The 19,393-nt window shown below is 41.1% G+C and overlaps 2 protein-coding genes across 2 annotated transcripts in view; one reads left to right on the top strand and one right to left on the bottom strand.

Annotated features, from left to right (window-relative positions):
• Nucleotides 1-1,217: 1,217 nt before the first annotated feature.
• LOC146635042 (CD226 antigen-like) overlaps nucleotides 1,218-19,393 on the top strand; it is a 48,308-nt gene continuing 30,132 nt past the window's right edge. Inside the window, exons 1-2 of the mRNA XM_085350015.1 lie at nucleotides 1,218-1,458; nucleotides 2,610-2,945. Of these exons, the coding sequence (XP_085206141.1) occupies nucleotides 1,398-1,458; nucleotides 2,610-2,945 (397 nt within the window). The 5' untranslated portion in view covers nucleotides 1,218-1,397. The remainder of the gene's footprint in view (nucleotides 1,459-2,609; nucleotides 2,946-19,393) is intronic.
• Nucleotides 14,055-15,636, bottom strand: LOC146635043 (butyrophilin-like protein 10). The gene is made up of 3 exons (XM_085345087.1): nucleotides 15,567-15,636; nucleotides 15,088-15,408; nucleotides 14,055-14,203 (listed from the first exon to the last, which is right to left on the bottom strand). The coding sequence occupies exons 1-3, from the start codon at nucleotides 15,634-15,636 to the stop codon at nucleotides 14,055-14,057; spliced, it is 540 nt and encodes a 179-aa protein (XP_085201213.1).

The following is a 19,393-nucleotide window of genomic DNA, read 5'->3' on the forward strand; positions in this document are numbered from 1 at the left end:
TCTCCAGAACAGCCACACAGGAGGTCATGACCTTTGACTTTATTCATTAGAACAGGTTTATCTCAGTTCACTGACAGACAGAGTGGAGCTTGTCTCTACACATCTACCTGTTGCATTGGAAACTTTTTCATTTCCTATAACTGTGACACCTTGTTTTACCTGTTAAACAGGACAGCAAAGTGAAACAAGAGTCAGTTGGTTCAGCTGTTTGGCACAGAGGTCAGTTCAGCCACAGATTTACTGCTCACATTAAAAAAATGCTCATGTTGAATAAATGTTAAGTAGGTTCCTTTTGACCTACAGAGAAAGCAGATGGAATACACCAACCTCACACTTTGTATCTTCATATGGATGTTTGTTCATCCTGATGATCAGAGGAGTGTTTGGGGATTTAACAGATCTGTTAAGAACAACAGTAAGTGTTTGCTGCGTTTTTCTAAAATCATTTTCAGTCTTTTAGGTAAAAGTTTCAATTCGGTTACCATCCACCCACAAAAATGTTTGAACAGAAAAACTGTTTAAAAAAACGAGGGAGACAACATTTAAAATGTCATTTCCTTTCTAGTGGATGTTAGCCTGAAACATGAAATCATTGGTAGAAAATCCAACATATCAAACGTCACTCCAACGCAGCTTACATACAAGATATTGAATCGGAAGTGTTGAGTTCAACAGCAGCTGAAAGACAGATCCGTTCTAACAGTCAGTGACTTTCAGCTTTATTTAAGCCTTAAATTTGTAGTCTGGTGATGTCAGGTTTAAACTCAGCTTCAGTTATTTAGTGATTTAAGACATTTAGAACAAACTAAGAGTCAGATGAGCAGAAACAGAGAACACGGACATGTCTGCTGTAACTGCGTCGCTCTGCTCCACTTTGATGTTTGTCCTGTTCGTCTCTGCAGGTGAGATTTAACTCTGAGATAAAACAGGAAGTTTTGGCTGTTTAGTAAAAATATTTCCCTGAGACTTATTTTCATATTGTTTCAGTTTTTCTGTTTGTGACGATGAAACAAGAATCAAACTGCCGTCAGAAACAAAACGTTCTTGTGCTTCAGCGACTGAAACACAAACTGTTCCTACATGACGACACATGAGAGGTTCTGATTTTGTTCTGTGGAGATCGTTCAACAACTGAACACTAAAACTTTTCTACTTCGTTTGTTGTGACGCACTTATTTCTGCGCATCCTCAGTCCAACCTACCAAACGTCACTCTAACGCGACGTCCTCACGAGACACGGAAGAGTTTGAACCGCAGCTTTAACTTTATTTAAACCTTAAATGTAATCTGATGTGTTCAGGTTTAAACTCAGGTTCAGTTATTGAGTGAAAACACCAACAGACTCAGACATTTAGAACAAACTAAGAGTCAGATCAGCAGAAACAGAGAACACGGACATGTCTGCTGTAACTGCGTCACTCTGCTCCACGCTGATGTTTGTCCTGTTCGTCTCTGCAGGTGAGATTTAACTGATAGAAACTAAACTGAGTTTATTTCTGAGATAAAGAGTCTCAGTCTGGTTTACATGCTGATTATATTTCTCTAAGAAGTAGTTTGTTACTCATTCAGTGTTGCGATCGACACAAAGCTGGGTGGAGTCTGTGTGTTGGTGCAGTTTGCAGCACAGACACAAAGAAGTGTAATGTGTGTGTCAGTGTGATGTGTTGTAGTGTCAGGAGTCAGGATGCAGCTACAAAGCTTCTTGTTCAGTGTATACAAACAGCTGTAGCTCCATAAAGGCAGCATGCAGAGACTCACAGTGTCTTATAATGAGAGGCTGCTTTCTCTCACACATTATGTTCACTTATTATCAGCACATGTTGTTGTTTGTGGAACAGAGTTATTGTAGTTTTTTCTCATTAGTTTGAGTTTTTATTCCATTTGGACTTTTTGTGTTTAGTTCAGTTTAGTTTCCAGATGATTTTCTTCTTTTTCAGGTTTGATTATTTATTGCTTGAAGAGTTTTAATAGTTTTATTCTTTTTTCATTCTTACTGTTTGGAGGTTTGTGTCAGAGGCCAGATTCAGGAGCATCAGTACAGCTGTTACAATAAAAAGCAGTGACTCAGTCTGACAGACATCCAGAGTCTCAATGAACTCGTCCATCAACAACATTTTATCAAACTAACAGATTCTAAAACCAAAGATTTGTTTTTCAGATGATGTTTTTCATCCGTCTCAGTCTTTGCTCATGAACTTTGTCTCCAAACGTCTCAGCCTGAGCTTCCCTCTGATGAACTCGTTCATAATCTCGTCCATTCTGCTCTCAATGAAAATCTGAACATGTTCAGCTCGGCCTCCTGTCTTTGTGTCAGAGTCTCCAAAGCAAACATGACAGCAGCTCACTGCCATCTTCAAACCTTCCCTTTCACTCTTGCTGCTGTCCTTCTGTCACAAATCAGCCCTGATGAAGATGCTCGGGATCAGGTGAGGAGGAGGAGAAGACTCGCTGTGGTGACGCTTGAAGGGACACAAGAAGAAACACAATCAAAGATCATCATCTAATAACAGAAGACTGTCTTTTATTGTGTGTTTCTGATTGGCTGCTGTAGAAGTGAACAGTTGTACTTTGACCTTTAACCTCTCTGCTCTGTGCTGTTTCCCTTTCAGACCAGAAAACCATCACAGCTGAGTTTGGACAGGACGTCACTCTGACATGTCGAGCTCCAAACAACAACATCATTATTTTAGAGTGGAGCAGAGCTGACCTGAGAGATGAATATGTGTTTTTGTACCGGGACGGGCACTTTGATCCAGACAACCAGCATCCATCTTTTAAGAACCGGGTGGATCTGCAGGACAAAGAGATGAAGGATGGAGACGTGTCTTTGATTCTGAAGGATGTGACGATTAATGATGCTGGAACATACGAGTGTCGTTTCTTCATGAGAGAAACTCACTCATGGGAGCTCATCAGCATCATCCACCTTCATGTTGTTCCTCCAGGTGAGTGAGTAGAGTTGAGTGTGTGTGATCAGAGGTGAAGCTGCTTCCTGGTTGTTGATGTGTGTTTGTTGTATGGATGAGCTGGTGGATGTCAGAGGTAGACAGATGTTTCTCCAGCTGTTGTCTTTGTGGCTGGTAGTCTAGAGTTGTAGAGCAGCATTGTTTGGTTAGAGCAGAAACAAAGACATTTATGTCTCTTCTTCTCTTGCTCTCTAACTCGTCTGTAAACATGTGTGGGGAAACTCAATGTTAAAGCCTACAGCTGGAGGGGGAGGGGAGGGGTGAAGCTGGTGGTTGTGAGTCTGTGAAAGTGAATCCTGCCGGTGCCATAGCTGCTGAAAACGTACTTAGTGCAGACACAAAACGTCCATCAGCTTCAAAGTGTGTCAGAAAAATGTCCACATGGTGACTGATGGATGAGAGAGGTCCCATTGTTGTTGTTGTGCACAAATCATTGAACAACACAAACACTTACATTTCAGAGATTACAGTTATTACTCATCTTGCACTTCAACCACTTCATCACAGTTTGGAATTCTGATCAAATCAAAGGCAATCATCAAAATATTCAGACATATTTAACAGGAAGATAAATATACAGAGCAGAGTTGATTTCATTTCAAAGATAACATCTTCTAGTTGCTGAACATATGATTGTTTAGCATGGGGCTAAAACTGTAAGTGATTTACTGGTGACCTGCTGGATGGTAACAGGTTAAAGATTTTAATCTGTCCAAATGTTTGTGATATTTTATATTTTTATCTGAGAGTGTGTAAACTTAAATAGTTTTGCTTGGCTTGTATTGATCTTGATACATTGCTGTCATTATATTATATGGTGGATTTTATGTCTTTTTATGTCTATTATTTAAAAACTGACCAAAACTGAAACTGTTTGTGCAACTCAGTGATTCTCAAACTTTTTACATCATTCCCCAAATTGGCCCAATGTAAACAGAACAATGACAGAAAAGCTGCAACTTTATTTAGATCGCAAACTCATTCACAATGAATCAGTAATTTTTGTTTTAAATATAAAAAATATATATAATTTAGTCGGAGTTTAATATTATTCACTCTTAGTGGCTGCAGTCAGCCAGGTTTTGACTGCAGAGCTGTGGTGGGGTCCAACTCTAATAAACACTGTCACCTCTTCTTATTAAAAATAATCCTTTTTTCATGGTTGTGAGAGCGTCTTGAAACCTGATCTTTGTATTTTAAACCTATTCTCACTCAATCCCATAAAAGTCACAATCCACAGTTTGTGTAACAGCTGTGTTATGAATATTTACAGAACTTAATTCAGTAATTATGTAAAGTATTGATCACACTGAGCACACAAACATCTGGAAACTGTTGTTGCAAAGTCATCTTTTAGCTGCAATTCTGAAATTAGGAAAGCAGTTTATCACACAACTGTTATACAAAGCACCATTTGATGCTTTGTATAACAGTTGTGTGTGTTTACAAAGTATAGTTTGGTTGGTGTGACTGTATCACAGGTTCAGATGTTTCAGCCTCGAGGATTTGACCTTCCAAAAGTCTCAGACATGTTTTAATGAGCTCTCACAGATCTGCAGCCAAACAGGTCAAATTATAAAGAACAGCTGGATCAACCCAACATGACCTCTGACCCAGAAGGAGCTGTCAGACCTGCTCATTAGTATATTTTTATTTTCATATTTTTTTTTTTTTTATGGTGAAAACAAGATTACTGCAGTTTTGGTCAGATCCTGTTTTTAAATGAAAAAGCAGGAAAAATCCACTAGTATGAACATTTTCTCACTTTATACATGTTATCAAATTATTTCTTTATCCTCATCTCCTGAACTAGGAAATGGATTCTGTTCTGTTCTTCACTCATCACCTACATGACAGCTGACACCTGTTTCTCATCTGCAGGTCAGTCGGGAGGAGACACAGAGGATGGAGGGAATAGAGGACATCGTGAATGGTTGATTGGTCTGATAGTTTGTCTGGTAATTGTTCTTGTTGTTGTTGTTGTTCTGTACAAAAACAGACAACAATGGAAAATAAAACGTCGCAAGCCAAGCAGTTTGGAAGGGTTTTGAAAGCTGTATGTAGTATATAAGCTATGAGCCGGGCAATGCGAGGCAAGTCAGAAGGCTCAAAGGTATAAAGTATAGAGTCAGTGAGTGTTTTTGTGTTGGAGCTTCAGGTTCAGCAAATGAACTCTTCTATATTGGTGTGATTCATGTGACTTTTTCCTCCTTAAGTACCGCCCACTGGAAAACAGTTTGTATAAAAATCTTCTCTTTGGCTGTTTTAGTTTGGAAATCAATCTTACCCAATCAGATTGTACAAACTGTTATAGACAGTTATTATATATAGACAGGTATTTCTCTCTCTCTGATCTCTCTGAGAAGCTTCAACCTTTCTTTAATCAGCAGTGTGATGAACTGATGCTCTGATCTCTGGTCTGACCAAAGCTTTAACTCCAAACATCTCTCCACTGTTAGAGCTTCTGCACTGTTTCAGGTTCAAATCATGGTTCATACTTTCATGGCCTGATGGTGTGACGCCTCCACCTACATCACTGAACTGCTCCACTTCTGTACTCTTCTCTCTGTGGCCTTCTTGAAACATCCTCTTGGTGTTTGTGTTCTTTTGCTCAGTTCATGTGTGCCACTGTTTTTTTTATGAAAACTATTAGTATATCTCTGTAAATAACTTTTTTTATATATATAAAAACAATGATAATGAGTCTATTTGTTGAATGAGTGAATAAAATATGATCGGTATGTTAATAAAGAGTTACACATAAACCTGTTTAATGCTCTTTTCTGAGTCTGTCCCTGACAATCACAGACAAAACTCTATTTCTGAAGTGCCTTTGAGCAACTTCATAGACTTCTTCCTCTGTAACTGAATACTATGGGTCAACATGGCTGCTTTTTGGCTTTACTTCTGTGCCTGAAAACAGCTCTTGTATATCCCCAAAAGTTGATTCTGTTCATCTGGACATAGCATCATTAATAAAAATTAACGATGAAGGAACTGACCTGCAGCCCATTCTTCCTTCACTGGGCTGGTTTCAGTCATTATGCAAATGTTCTGTTTATAAGATTTGAAACCTGCAGCCAGCTGAGACTGAAGAAGTCACCTGGATGTGTGACGAAACATTTCTCCCACAAAATGCTGCGTCCAGATGAACAGAATCAACTTTTGGAGATTTACTTACCTGGATGATTGAGCATGCATCAAGAAGGTCTTATGTATAAAACAGTGAAATAATCTGATTCTGTGTGATGAGTGTGGACCCAACATGGCTGCAGCCTTTCAATTAGGAGTGTTTTTACGCTTGAATGATTTATGTTTTGGTCTTAAATAAACACCTTCATCCGTCAGCTACAAAGACTAAAAATGTATGGGGATAAAAAGCAAAAGAAAAGTAAAAAAAAAAAACTTTCAAAGAGCCTGAGAAAGCTGAAGGTCTGCTGCCTGAGATCACTTTAAAAATTCAAAGAAAGTCTGTCTACTTAGAATCAAAACATAAAGAAGGGAGAGGTGGTTTAAGACTTTTTCACAGTACTGTAAGCCAATGTTAAGTTAGACCACAATATGATATTTATTTACTATTATGTCATTTTCATGACAAAATAAACAGCTGACTGAAGAAAATCTCCTATATTCTACATTTCTCTATAGTCATGTGATTTCCAGGAAGTGCTGCAGCAGCTGCAGGCTCTCTCTCCCTGCAGACTGTTTGCTGCTGCTCGTTGTTGTTATTTTGGAGGATAGATTTTAATCCCAAACTGAGGAGATGTGAGACTGCCACTGGTTGTAGTTTCTCATCTCCACATCTCTCTGCATTCAGATTTCTTCCAGTGATGATGAGCCTGTTGCCCCATCAGTGCAGCGATCAGCTCTCTCCACGTCTTCTCTCTTTGACTTCATGACCCACATGCTGTAGTTGGGAAGAGTTTCCTGTTGTTTTAGATTCTTTGTTCCAGACATCGAGTGCTTTTATACTTTGCGGGTTCTGGATTAAAGCTACTCTTAAGTTTTTGCTCCTGAATCCTCTATTTAGGCTCTATATTCTACCTTCTTTGACAAAAACTAAATTAGGAAGAATTACAGTTTTAAAATAAAGCTTAGAGTCACTGACTGCAAGAACACATCAGGTTTTCAGCAGCTTCCTGTAAATCACATGACTGTAATCAGAGTATAGGAGAGTAACTGAGTACACTTCCTCTTTGTTATGAAGAGCATTTTTCTTCTTTATGTTGTGTCAGTGTGTCTGAGCTGGAGTCAGCCACACAAACAGGTTGAACAGGGTGTGTTCTGTGCAGCGCCTGCAAGTAAAACAGAAGCAAAGCTGTTCCTGTGAAATGAAACTGAAAGCCTCTCTGAGCGTCTCCCTGTAGAAAATGGAGGCTGAGCTCAGTCAGATCACTCAGCCTGCAGACAAAATGGAGGAGTGTTTGAGACGTGCAGATGTCCACTTTGTATGTGCACATCTTTACTTTTAATAAGATGTTTCAACATGCAGACGTGAATCTAACACAGTAACAGCTGCCTTTGTTTCAGATCCAGCTCATTCCAGTTCACTGACAGAGACAAAGTTTTGGTGCTGCGATAACGACTCTGAGCCGATGAAGCTCTGATGACTCTGATAACATCTCCCTCTCAGCAGCAACTGCCACAGGCCAACAGCCACGAGGCAGGAATGTTTCACGGTTCAACTTCCTGCAGTTACAGTGAAACAGTCTTTCACATCTGTGTGACTCGTTTAAGTTTTCTTGTCAAAACAAAATTGTACATAGTGTGATCAGCTACATGAAATGTGTCTTCTTATGGATCAATAAGCAATCCACATGTCTACGTGACTTTTCACTTAATCTCTCGTGTGATAAACATATTTAGCAACTAACAGCTTCCTCTTTTCTAAGAACATACACACTTAGAAAAGGGGAACCTCAGCTCTGAGTTCCTGGAATAACTTTGTTGTCTTTGTACACACACAAGCTTGTATAAATAAAGAACACAGACAGTGACAGAGCGCGAGTCCGTGAGTGCCTCCTGCAAGGACGAGCGTTCTGTGACCGTCCTCGCGACAGACAACTGCAGTGTTTGTGTTTTCTAACTCAGGTGTCTCAGCTGAAGAATTGTGAGGTGATTCTTAGAAATTCATTTCTTGTCCTGACTGTGAAACTCTTACAGATACACATCTGCTGCACACGTTAGTAAATCTGACCCTAAATCTTCTTTAAAATTTCAGCCTTCGTAGTGAACACATATTTTTCAAACAGCGCACAGGTAACGGCTGCACTGAGCATGAAGGTGTGTCTGAAACATGCCGAAACACATCTGGTGCAATGATTACAATCTGCTCCGGGGCAGCTGGAGATTCACAGGTTTTTGTATGTTTGTCACATTTAACTGTTTCAGATCAGGACAATGTAGGTTTGAATCTGCTCCCTTAATAACAAACACCTCCGTGTAGAAACTAAATGTTGTGTTTTCTTTGTCTAATATTTAAATATGTTTGATCTGAAACATTTAAGTGTGACAAACAAGGAAGTAAACAGCAGGTTTAAAAGATGGTTTATGGTTTAAAGCTGATCTGCAGTCTGAGTGTTTAACAGCACTGCCCCCATGAGTTCAAACTGCACATGATAATTCTCATCCAGCAACCTTCTTAGACACACATCTGACCCTGATTCCGTGGAGAGACTTTAGAAACTTCCATGTTTCTAAAGTCTACCTCCTTTTTTTATGATAATTTTTACTGTTATTTGTTTTTGTTATTTATAATCTTTTTTTATCGTTCAAAGTGGGTTTTTTTCTTTGTCTCTGTACTTTATGAACTTATGAGGGATCAACAAAGCAGTAAAAATGAATGAAAAGTCCAAACATGGACCCACCTGTTTGTACTCAGGTCTGTACGAAAGCCCAGCAGTGACACCTGGTGGCAGAGAGGTTACCTGCAGTCACGTGACTGTCTGCCTTTTGCTGCGTATTGTGGTGTTATTGTTGTGCCACTAATCTGAGGGCACGTAAAAAAAAAAAATCCAAGTTCAAGTGTTGCATTTTCAGGAGAAATTTGTTTTTGAGTGAACAAAATTCATTGCTGCATGATTCGTTTTATTTTTTTAGATTTTGTTTAAACAATTATTGCACACTTTCTGTAAATCCAATAAATTTCCATTCAACTGAAATCACATAGATTGCAGATTTCAAATTACATTTTGGACTACCAGTGAGCCCGTGAGCCCGTGAGGGTAAGCTAATATAGGAGAATAACTTTCTATTTCTACAGCCTGTCAGTCCTCTCACCGCACCATTTGGACCAACTGAAGGCTTAAAGACCATTTAGAACAACCTGATAACACAGAATTAGAATAGTTGAGCATAGAATATGAATGTTTTTCAGAATCATTCTGAGACAGGATGCTTCTAAATTTGGAGATATTGCCCAAATGGAGGAAAGCAGTCGTACATATTTGTTTAATACACACACTGAAGAACAAACCCTGTCAGAAACCACAGAAACAACATTTTGACGAACCTGAGATTTATCATAAGGTAAGGCCATTTAGACCACGTATCTGCTTAGTAACCATGTTTTTAAGATTTTATGACTAAGCACAATAAACCAATATTCCTCATTTTTTTTCCTCATTAGAAGCAGGACATTAGACCTGGGACGAGTCTTTAAAGTCTTCAGCAATGAAAATGTCTCTGATACCTTTTAATAATCTTACCTAAGGAAAGCATGTATAATGTAAAATATTATTCTATAACGGTCCCAGCACAGAACCCTGTAAAAATGTGAAGCCCCCCATTTACATGAATACATTTGAGTCTAGTAAATAGATATGTTTCAAACCACTGCAGCCCAACACCTGTTCTAAAAGCTCTGATCAGAGGCTGTAGAAACATACCCAAAGGCAGCTCCCTGATGTTATTTCAAGGTTTTAGCTGCAAATTCAACTGATAACATGAAAGAAAAAACTATGAGCTCTAATAAAATGACTTCCTGGGTCAGAGTCAGAGGCCATCTCTGTTGTACAGCCTGCACTGATTCTCACATACTAAGATGTTGGGCTGGGTGTGAAGTGCTGGGAAAAAGTAGAAAATACAGTTTTAAAATAGTGATTATACTTACAGTCATTATTTAAAATGGCCTGAGGCCTGCCAGTGTGACAGACATGCAAAAAAGCAGAAAATCAGGAAGGAGTCCCCTTTTTTAGTTTTTCCCAGGACTGTAACAATCAGCTGTTTCTGTCATTTGCTGATGCACTTACAGTTGGCTGCATGTATTTGTTTTACAGTATTTCAGAGTTCTGTAAATGGAGGATGAGAAAATGAGTCTACATCCACTTATAATCCAGAGCTTAACTTCACAAAGCTTAGAAGAGGATGAAACACAATTAGCCACGTGGCTATTGTCAAAACACCAGTGGAAGCTGGGGGTCATCCGGGGGTACGCATTGTTGTCATAGCAACAAATGCGTCTTTCATTTCCGCGGATTTGAAGGATGGGTCGGGTGTGTCCTTCGTGGCCAAAGCTATCCCAGAATTCAAAGCGCAGCCCAGCCAATTCCAGTCTCAACAATGGAGGCAGCTACTTAGTTTTAATGTTACTCTTATTAATCATTCTGGGTCACAAAATAAACGTTTAACATATTTTCAGGTGAGAATGTAGCTGTGTAAACTTCAAATATCTGCTCAGTTTATCAAGATATCACTTATTTACAAAAGTGCTCCGACGTTTTCGGAGACGTTGGTTACCCACCAGCTCGATACCTAGAAGAGAACAGCTAACTCGTGGCACATAGTTTTCGCTACTCAGGTTAAAAATGATCTATAAGTCACTCAGATAACTTAAAAAAAATTATTGTTTGACTATTTCCAATGTTTTATTTGTTCCTGAGTAAATCGGTTCAGCTGAGATTAAAGTTTTCACAGCTGAATAGACGTCAAACAGAAAACCGATTAAACAGAAGTGTAAGATGGTAGAGAACGTACTCCAGTGTCCTGTTATATTTTAGCAAGCGAGGAGCAGATGGCTGAGTTTATTAAACTCCATCGAGAAAGCTGGTGACACAAATCTGAAGGGTGCAGCCTAGAAATTTGGGAAAATTGGGACACTGCTATGTAAAGCCATAACCAATTGGCTAGTGCAGTATACAGAAACATCTTTGCCAAGTATGGCTGGAGGTCCCAAGGTCAAAATGAGAGACACCCCCTTGGGTGGCGGAGAATGACCGAGCTAAGATCCTGTGGGACTTCCATATACAGATGGAGAAGCTGGTGGTGACTAACCAGCCGGACATAATGATGGTAGATAAGCAACAGAAAATGGCCGTAGTGATCGATGTAGCGATCCTGAATGACAGCAACATCAGGAAGAAGGAATATGAGAAGCTTGAGGAATGCCAGGGGCTCAGAGAAGAGCTTGAGAAGGTGTAGACGGTGAAGGTAACAGTGGTATCAGTGATAATCAGAGCACTAGGTGCAGTGACTCCAAGCTAGGCGAGTGGCTCCAGCAGATCCCGGGAACAACATCGGAGATCTCACAATCCTAGGAACAGCAAAGATACTGCGCAGGATCCTCAAGCTCCGAGGACCTGAGCTTTAAGGAATTTTGTAATGGGTGTGTGTGTGTGTGAAGACCGAGAAGGCCGGAAGTGCAAGGCTGCAAACTGGGACGGTCTAGCCTTCAGATTTGTGTCACCAGCTGGAACAAAGGAACAAACTGGAGGAAGAGAAGACTGATCCCATCAGCAGCATGTACCTGAGTGTTGATACTCCAGGTGGGTGACTAGAGTTCAGTGTGCGTTCAAAGGTGAAGCTCTTCCTTTGTTTTTGGGGTGTGTTTGTTTATGGATAACTGAGACGTGAACTAAAGAGTTAGATTAGTGTCTCAGTGAGCTGTGTTGAGCCTAAACTCAGAGTTTTCTCTTTGTGAAAGTGTCGATCATTTTACCTGGTTAAATCACCAATTTATTAACTTAACAAGAATTTCTGTGTATTAATTTAGTGATCTATAAAATGTAAAAATATTTTGTTAACTAATTGTTGAACATATACGATGTAGACTGAGAAGGCTGCGTCCTCTGGGTTTTGGGACATAGCTAGAATCTTTGTCCACATCTCCTATTTTTCTCAAAACAACAGTAATAAATTACATTACTTTAACATTTTTTAATTGTACAAAAACAATTTGCTATAATTGGCAGCTTAAATTTACTACAAGTCGCATTTACTGAAAAAATGTGTTGCAGGGCTGGTTTGGATCTTTACAGCTCAGTTACAGCACAGCCAAATGTTCTGTGGCACAGACATGGCCCTGAAGTCACTCCACACGAAGGAAACACAGATGAGCCCTGTGTGGGCCAAAAAACACAGATAGTGTATGTGATTCATACTGAAACACATCAGGGGAGTCTCATTGTTGAATCGGCTGACCTCAATTACCATCGAAGCCCACTGCAGGTAACTGTCTACAAAAAACAATAAATACATTCAGTATTTTCTGTCTGGGAGATCCTAAATCGTCTGTTTTGATTTAGAAAAGTATATGTACCCGCTAAGACTGGTGGCCCTACATCTTCACCACCACGTCTGTATACATACAAGCAGAAAGGGGAGCGAGCGGGTCAGCGCTCAGGGCACAGAAACTAAGCTGGTTTCAAACACCATTTATTTCCAGGATAAAAAAAACACAGCCAGAGTCACAAATACAAGATAAAATTCCCCGTATACAATAAGAATAGTGTTTACAACCCGCTAAAAACCCTGCCGGCAGAAATAACTATACACTATTAAAACAAGGCTAAAACATGTTTTCCATATGCTAAGATTACCCTCCCACAGTCTCATAATCCCACAGTCCAGCCACACATGGGCGAATGGTCCTTATATGCGAGAGACAGGAGAGGAACTTCTCTTCCGGTATGGTAAAACTCGCCAGTAGCAGACCAGGGAGGAGGCCCCTATCACAGACCTGTCTCCTCCTGACAGCGCGTCGCCGCACAGTCCCGCCCCACTCCACACCTGAACACGGCCTCCCTCGTCTGACCGTCAGATGCAGGCAGAAGGGCATCCCTGCCCTGTTGTGCATTGCAGCCATCGCCACCCCCTGTTGCTGTTGGGACTAGATCGCCGAACGACTCGCGGCACCCCACAGTCAGGCAGCAGTTCCTTCCACACCCGTGCGGGCTTGCACGCGTTCCTTTTTCTCCTGCCCACCTTCCGTGCGTCACTCCTCTCTCTGTCTCTGCGCTCGCTATCCCCTTTAACAGGTCAACCTGGCGGCTGATAGGCCACCTTGGGGAACGCCCCCACCTCACAGGTGCCTACAATTGTCTGTTTAGTCCACAGTGGATTAAAGGAACATGGTACAACATTAACACACATAATATAAATATGAGGATAAAACCATGCCGTATAAATATAAACAAACATGCAATATAAATATCACAATAAAATCATGCAAATAAAATCAACACTATGTACCAATACACAGATTGATAAAACATAAAAACACAAATTTCCACTGTGTGACATATAAAACTGTATGATTATGAAAGATCTAATTTCGCTGGTTCTTATATAGTGAGACTCATTCACCCATTTCCACACCCACGTGTTTTCTGTGTGGAGCAGCTTGATGTTTGTATCTTTCCCAAAGACTTCTCAGAGTGCAGACTGGAACACTCAGGGGTGAAACCACCAACCTTTCAACCAGCTCAACCTCTGAGCCACAGTTAGCCCAAAAACATTCAACAGGACACACAGAGTAGAAACGTCAGGAAGTGTTGTTTAATATAATATTGAAATACAGAGCTGAGGTTCAACAGGATGACTGGTGATGTTAGGATGTTTTCTCATTCATCATGTTGATCAGATTTAATCTTGATAACATGATAAGAATTAAGCATGATTAATTATTATCAAAGGAAACAAAAGTATAACTTTAAACTTTGTCTGTTTATATCATCTGAGTCGCTGTTCTGCTGTCAAGTGTGATGATGATGTCCAGCATGACATTGATTATCTGTATTTCATCATGTTTGGTGTCAGCACTGAGAGTTTAGAGCACCGGCTGAAGACTCGGTTTAGAGTTTAGCAGACAGTCTAGTCCTGATCATCGGGAGGCTGGAAGGAATCCGGACTCTGTGGCTTTTGTTTTCTGCAGAACGATAAACCAGCAGCAGCAGCCACACCTGCAACTATCAGGCCAACTATCACTCCAATAGATCCAGTTCCACCCGGTCCTGATCCATCTGCAGGTGAGAAACAGGTGTGAGGTGTCATGTCTGGGCCAAAAAAACAGAGATACTGTATGTAATTCATACTAAAACACACCAGGGCCGAACAACATGTTGGTCCTGGACCAAGCTCAACACTGGAGATCAACAGAGGTCCCCCCATAAGCCTTTGAGGAAGATTCGGCTGACCGCAATCTGGGTCTGCACAGCCTGTTCTCCACTGCATGTGGTGATGACCCCAGTTTTTCTCAACCATCTGTCCCAGTTGCACCTGATCCTGTTCCAGTTGTGCTTGTTCTATGATCCCCGTTACATGTATGGGGCTGCAGTGGGCAAGCTACACCATGTGGACCAGCAGGCACAACTACTCAGTGTTGAACACTTGTTCTAATGTTTTAGGGGGAAAAGGGGGCAGTGCTTACATTCAATCTTTGGTTTGTATTTGTTTCCTCCTGAAAACTAGGAATTAGTGAGTGGTCAAAGGAGCTTGGAAAGAAAAGCGTCGGGACTTGTTTAAGTTGTTTAAGCTCCTTAGACTACGATGACCTGGATGACTGAGAACCTTCACAGACGAATCAGTGAGTGTTATTCCCGGCCACTATACAGTGATTACCATTATTACATCTTTCCCACTGTGAAGCACTTACAATGTTTATTCTTGCACATATGCTACACTTTAAAGGAGCTAATTTCATCACTGCATTTGCCGTGTGTCCCCCGACCACTGTTAGGTGACCAAAATAGGAAAGTTTAAATGAAGTGTAACATTTTCACTTACCAGCATGTTTTCAGTGAGATATAGATTCTCTGCTGGGGGATAGAGGAAGCTGTACCTTACTAAAAACCACTGAATGAAGTTTTCTAAATGATTTACAGAAAAATCAGAGTTACTCACTCACCTGGAGGAATTCTCAGATTGATGGTGATGTTTTTCCATGAACGTGTTTCTGCTATTTTAAAAAGACACTTGTATGTTCCAGAGTCAGCAGTGGTCGCTTTCTTCAGAATCAAAGACGCGTCTCCATCCTTCATCCCTCTGAGAGCCACTCGGTTCTTATATGATGGATGCTGGTTGTTTGGAACAAAACGCCCATCCTGGTACAAAAAGACATTTTTCTGTCCCAGGCCAGCTCTGCTCCACTCTACAGCTGTGATCTTATTGGTAACTCGACATGGAAGCGCGACGTCCTGTCCAGACTCGGCTGTGATGTTTATCTGGACTGAAAGAAAAAACAACACAGAGCAGAGAGGTTAAAGGTCAACATGTAATTATAAGCAGAATTATTTACTTTAAATATTTGTTTATGTCTTTTAACATTTGGATGGATTTAATTCATCTCAGAAGGGCATTATGTTAGTTTCTAACAGTAAATCTCACCTGCAGAGACGAACACGAAGATGCTGAAAAACAGCAAAGTTGAGTCGAGCGAGACACTGACAGCAGACATTTCTTGACTCCACCCTTCAGAGTCAGAGAGAGAGACGTTAGGCTGCGCACCGCTGGTCTGAAAGGCTCTTAGCACATAAACCGTACGTACTAATTTACTTACTCGGGTTTCATATGTGATAGTTTGTATGCAGGACTTAGTTTAAGGGCTGAAAATGAATCTGAATAAATCCTGTTTTTCCCTCTCAAAGACTCACAAACTCCTGGCATCCCTGTTAGAAAGAAACATAAATATTTGAGAGTAAATGTTTGAGAAAATTAAATAAAAAAAATCTGCCAACATTTTAAAATTTTGTCCCTGAAATAAAAAAAAAAAGGTAAGTGTGGTTGCTGAGAGAGATCTGTCCTTAAATGGACTTTGGTGAGGCTGATCTGTTTGTTCTGTTACTGGCAGTTAAAGTTTGATATACTTTGATTTCATATGATATAGAAAATTTAAAAAAGAAATGATTTAAAACTCGTGTAAGTCAAAACATGATGGTGGACTAAAAGTTTACGTCTTTCAGTATTACAAAATTACTGTTATTTAAAAAAACAACTCGCTTTTAATCTGATTGGTTGAGCTAAATTATGGCATAAATGTGATGATGAAATTAAAGAGCTGGCTGGAAAGTCGCCCAGTATTCATGAGAAAGCTCCTTTAACTCCAGGGTGAGAGATGATTTCACTGTGAGGGATCAGGCCTGCTGTCACACAGAGACTGATGACAGACATGCTGAGGCCGTTAAGTTTGCTTTTCTGATTAATATGTCTAATGAGAATTAGCAGATTTGTATCATAAACCATGAGGAGAAACTCTCATTCTCTTTATTTGGACCTTTGTTCTGCTGTGGAGGAGATCATCCAGCGACGTTGGTCATGACGTCGAGGTTTTACACTGAATCTGCTGCTCCTCTTTCTCCATGTGTTCCACCACAGAGGTGTTGAAAATACCTGTAGTCAGCAGAGGCATGTCACTCTTGATCCCCTCTGCCGGTGTCTCGGTGGCTCGGGGTGAGCCACTCAATGTGTGGAGCAGGTGAGATATGACGTCGTCTGTGGAACAATTAGTCTGGTATGCAAACTGAAGTGGGTCAATGGTGACAGGAAGTGAAGGAGTGACGTGATCTCTTACCAGTCTCTCTAAACACTTCATCACCATTGGTGCTACTGGGCACCGCGGGAATCTGCTGTTGAAAAGATAGCAGACTAAAGCTGACTCAGTTGGCTGAGGACACACGCAAGAAAGAGTGTTTAACTTCCTGTTTAAACAAAAGTTTAATAAATCAATAATCCTTGTAGAAGTATTGTGATGATGGCACAGTTATCTCACTGGATTCTGACTCTGTGTCCACAGTTCAAGAGCATAAACAATCATTTAAACCAGAAAAGGAAATAAATCCATAAAGATGCTGCACACAATGATGCCTTTGATAATGAGGCATCTGGGCCAGAGCTCCCCTATAACATAGTCTCCCCAGCGACTATGTTATAGGTGTCCAACACTTTTTCTATGTTTGAACTTAATGTGACCACTAGAGGGAGGTGTGTGCCTATTAGTGTCATAAACCAGCTGTGTGCAGCAGGCAGGATTGGACCCAAAGACTGTAGACTGGCAGATGAAACTGAACTTAAATGCAGCTTTATTACTGAATCACCAAACATTTAAGATTAAGGAACTCACAGTAAGGAAATCTCTGAGAAACACAAAACTAAACACAAGGAGGAACTCACTGCATGAGGGAGGACGCAATGCTGGGCAGAGGAAAACAGAGGGTTTAAATACATTAGGAAGGACGAGGAAACAGGAGCTGGGACTAATGGGACCTGATGAGACAGGGAGGAAAGCAAACTGAAAACACCAACCCAGGACACAGACTGTCAAACTAAAACAGGAAACATTGTGAGATGTAGATTGTGACAACCGGACATGGAACATGCAGACATGAAACATACGAACAACTGGGGAGACTGGGTGGAACATGAGAAGAGGGACACGGGAACAGGCAAGGGGGACAGAACACAGAGACCTCTATGAGGACAAAGGAGGGCGAGAGGGAGCGAGAGAGGGAGAGATGACGTGCTGGGGGAACGTAGATAGACATGATAGGTGTGGAAAACAGAATGAAACAAGACACAAACACACATAAACAGACACACAGATCGACACAGAGGACAAAGACAAGGGGAACCTACCAAGGAGCTAAAATGATCACAAGTAATTCTCAAAGAGGTAATAACAATAAACTCGGAATTAAACAGTAAACTACAATAATGATAGTAATACATTAGACACCAAACACAAGAAAACTCAAAACGCTGGTCAAAAGAACCGTCACAGCTGTATGTAGAACAAGTGTGAACACCTGTGTTCTCATTATGCTACAAACCAAAACCTTATACATGAATGAATAAATCCTTTAATTATAAAACAAAGGTATCATTGAAGTGACGTGTGGAGGAGCTCAGCATCTTCACTCAGCCTTCCAGATAATGTGGTGGAGTTATTTCAGTGTAAAACAGGAAGTGGTTCAAACAGAGAACAGAGTTCTTCCTCTTCGGCTGAAAGCTCTGAATAGAAACTTCAATGACAGACAGCTGCTCTCTGGATTTGTATACTGTAGGTACGGCCTCAATGCAAACCTGTTTGCTTAGTGTGGGCAGCACACAGCCCACAATAGGGGCTCCTCACTGGGGCACATCTGGAGCCCACAGTATGAGTAACGTATGTGTCCTGCTTTTCACATCAGTACTGGGCCCACTGTGGGCTGTGTCGGTCTGCATCTGCTCACAGTGGCTCAACATGAGGCCCAAAAGCGCAGGAGGCCACACAGCAAGCTGGAACATAAACTGGTCATATCGCATAATCCAACTCAGCAGTGGAGAAATACTTTTATTTTGAAGGATTTTACACTTTTCTGTCAGATATCATCAATCCCACCTTCCAAGATTAGGTACCAAACCCCAAGAACACCTGATGTGTTGAAGGCGTGGAAGATGAGAGCAGCTGACCTGAAAGAGAAGATGATAGCTGAGCTGGAAACCTGGACCCTCTGTATAAAACTACCCAGACTACATGAAGTACCCTCTCAACTAGATGATGTGAATGAAGCATCACTGACAATACATGCTGTGACCATCACTGAAACCAATCAGCTGATGTACACCATGGCAGCAGTGATCAGTGAGATACTTGGCTACAGGATGAGCAGCCACAAGGAGCATTGCCCTCCATGGAGAAGGAGACTAGAGGCCAAGATCAAGGTAGAAGGGGAGTTAGCCAACTATCAGAGCTGCAGAAAGGTGTGAAGAAGTACAGCAAGTTGCCCATTCCCGAGGCCTTGGAAACTGCTACTCACAGCCTTGGCCAGTCGCCAAGAGATATACCTGTCAGGGCTCTGTGTGCGGGCAGGTGGAGATGTGGATCCAAGTGCAGGACTCAGAGACGGAAATGTAACTGAAAACCTCAGCTTTATTGCTGGCACCAAACAAAACAGAAACCAAACATGAAAACACCAACTGGAACACACAGGCAGGATATGAGGGTACGATGCAACACTGAGCAAGGGCAAACACAGGGCTAATATACACAGGGAGGTAATCAATGGAAGACAGGAGGGAGACACAGCTGGGAGAGATCAGGGCTAACGAGACGGAGAGCGAAGCTGGACACATTAACATAAGACTCAGACCTTCACAATAAAACAGGAAACCACACTTTACCAAGACATGGGCTAGACAGAGAGGCGGACTTGATACTGGACAAAACCTACTAATAC

Source organism: Diplotaxodon limnothrissa, linkage group LG3 (assembly GCF_057381915.1).
Source record: "Diplotaxodon limnothrissa isolate DT_005_m linkage group LG3, D_limnothrissa_male_GT1.1, whole genome shotgun sequence".
In the NCBI taxonomy this organism is placed as follows: Eukaryota; Metazoa; Chordata; class Actinopteri; order Cichliformes; family Cichlidae; genus Diplotaxodon; species Diplotaxodon limnothrissa.

What these genes read in the sequence shown, in the direction of transcription:
- LOC146635043 (XM_085345087.1), bottom strand. Translation starts at nt 15,636, where the DNA reads ATGTCTGCTGTCAGTGTCTCGCTCGACTCAACTTTGCTGTTTTTCAGC. An exon ending in CTTCGTGTTCGTCTCTGCAG is followed by an intron (nt 15,409 to 15,566) that starts GTGAGATTTACT and finishes TTTTTCTTTCAG; the next exon opens with TCCAGATAAACATCACAGCC. An exon ending in CAATCTGAGAATTCCTCCAG is followed by an intron (nt 14,204 to 15,087) that starts GTGAGTGAGTAA and finishes TCTCACCTGCAG; the next exon opens with ATGGATCAGGACCGGGTGGA.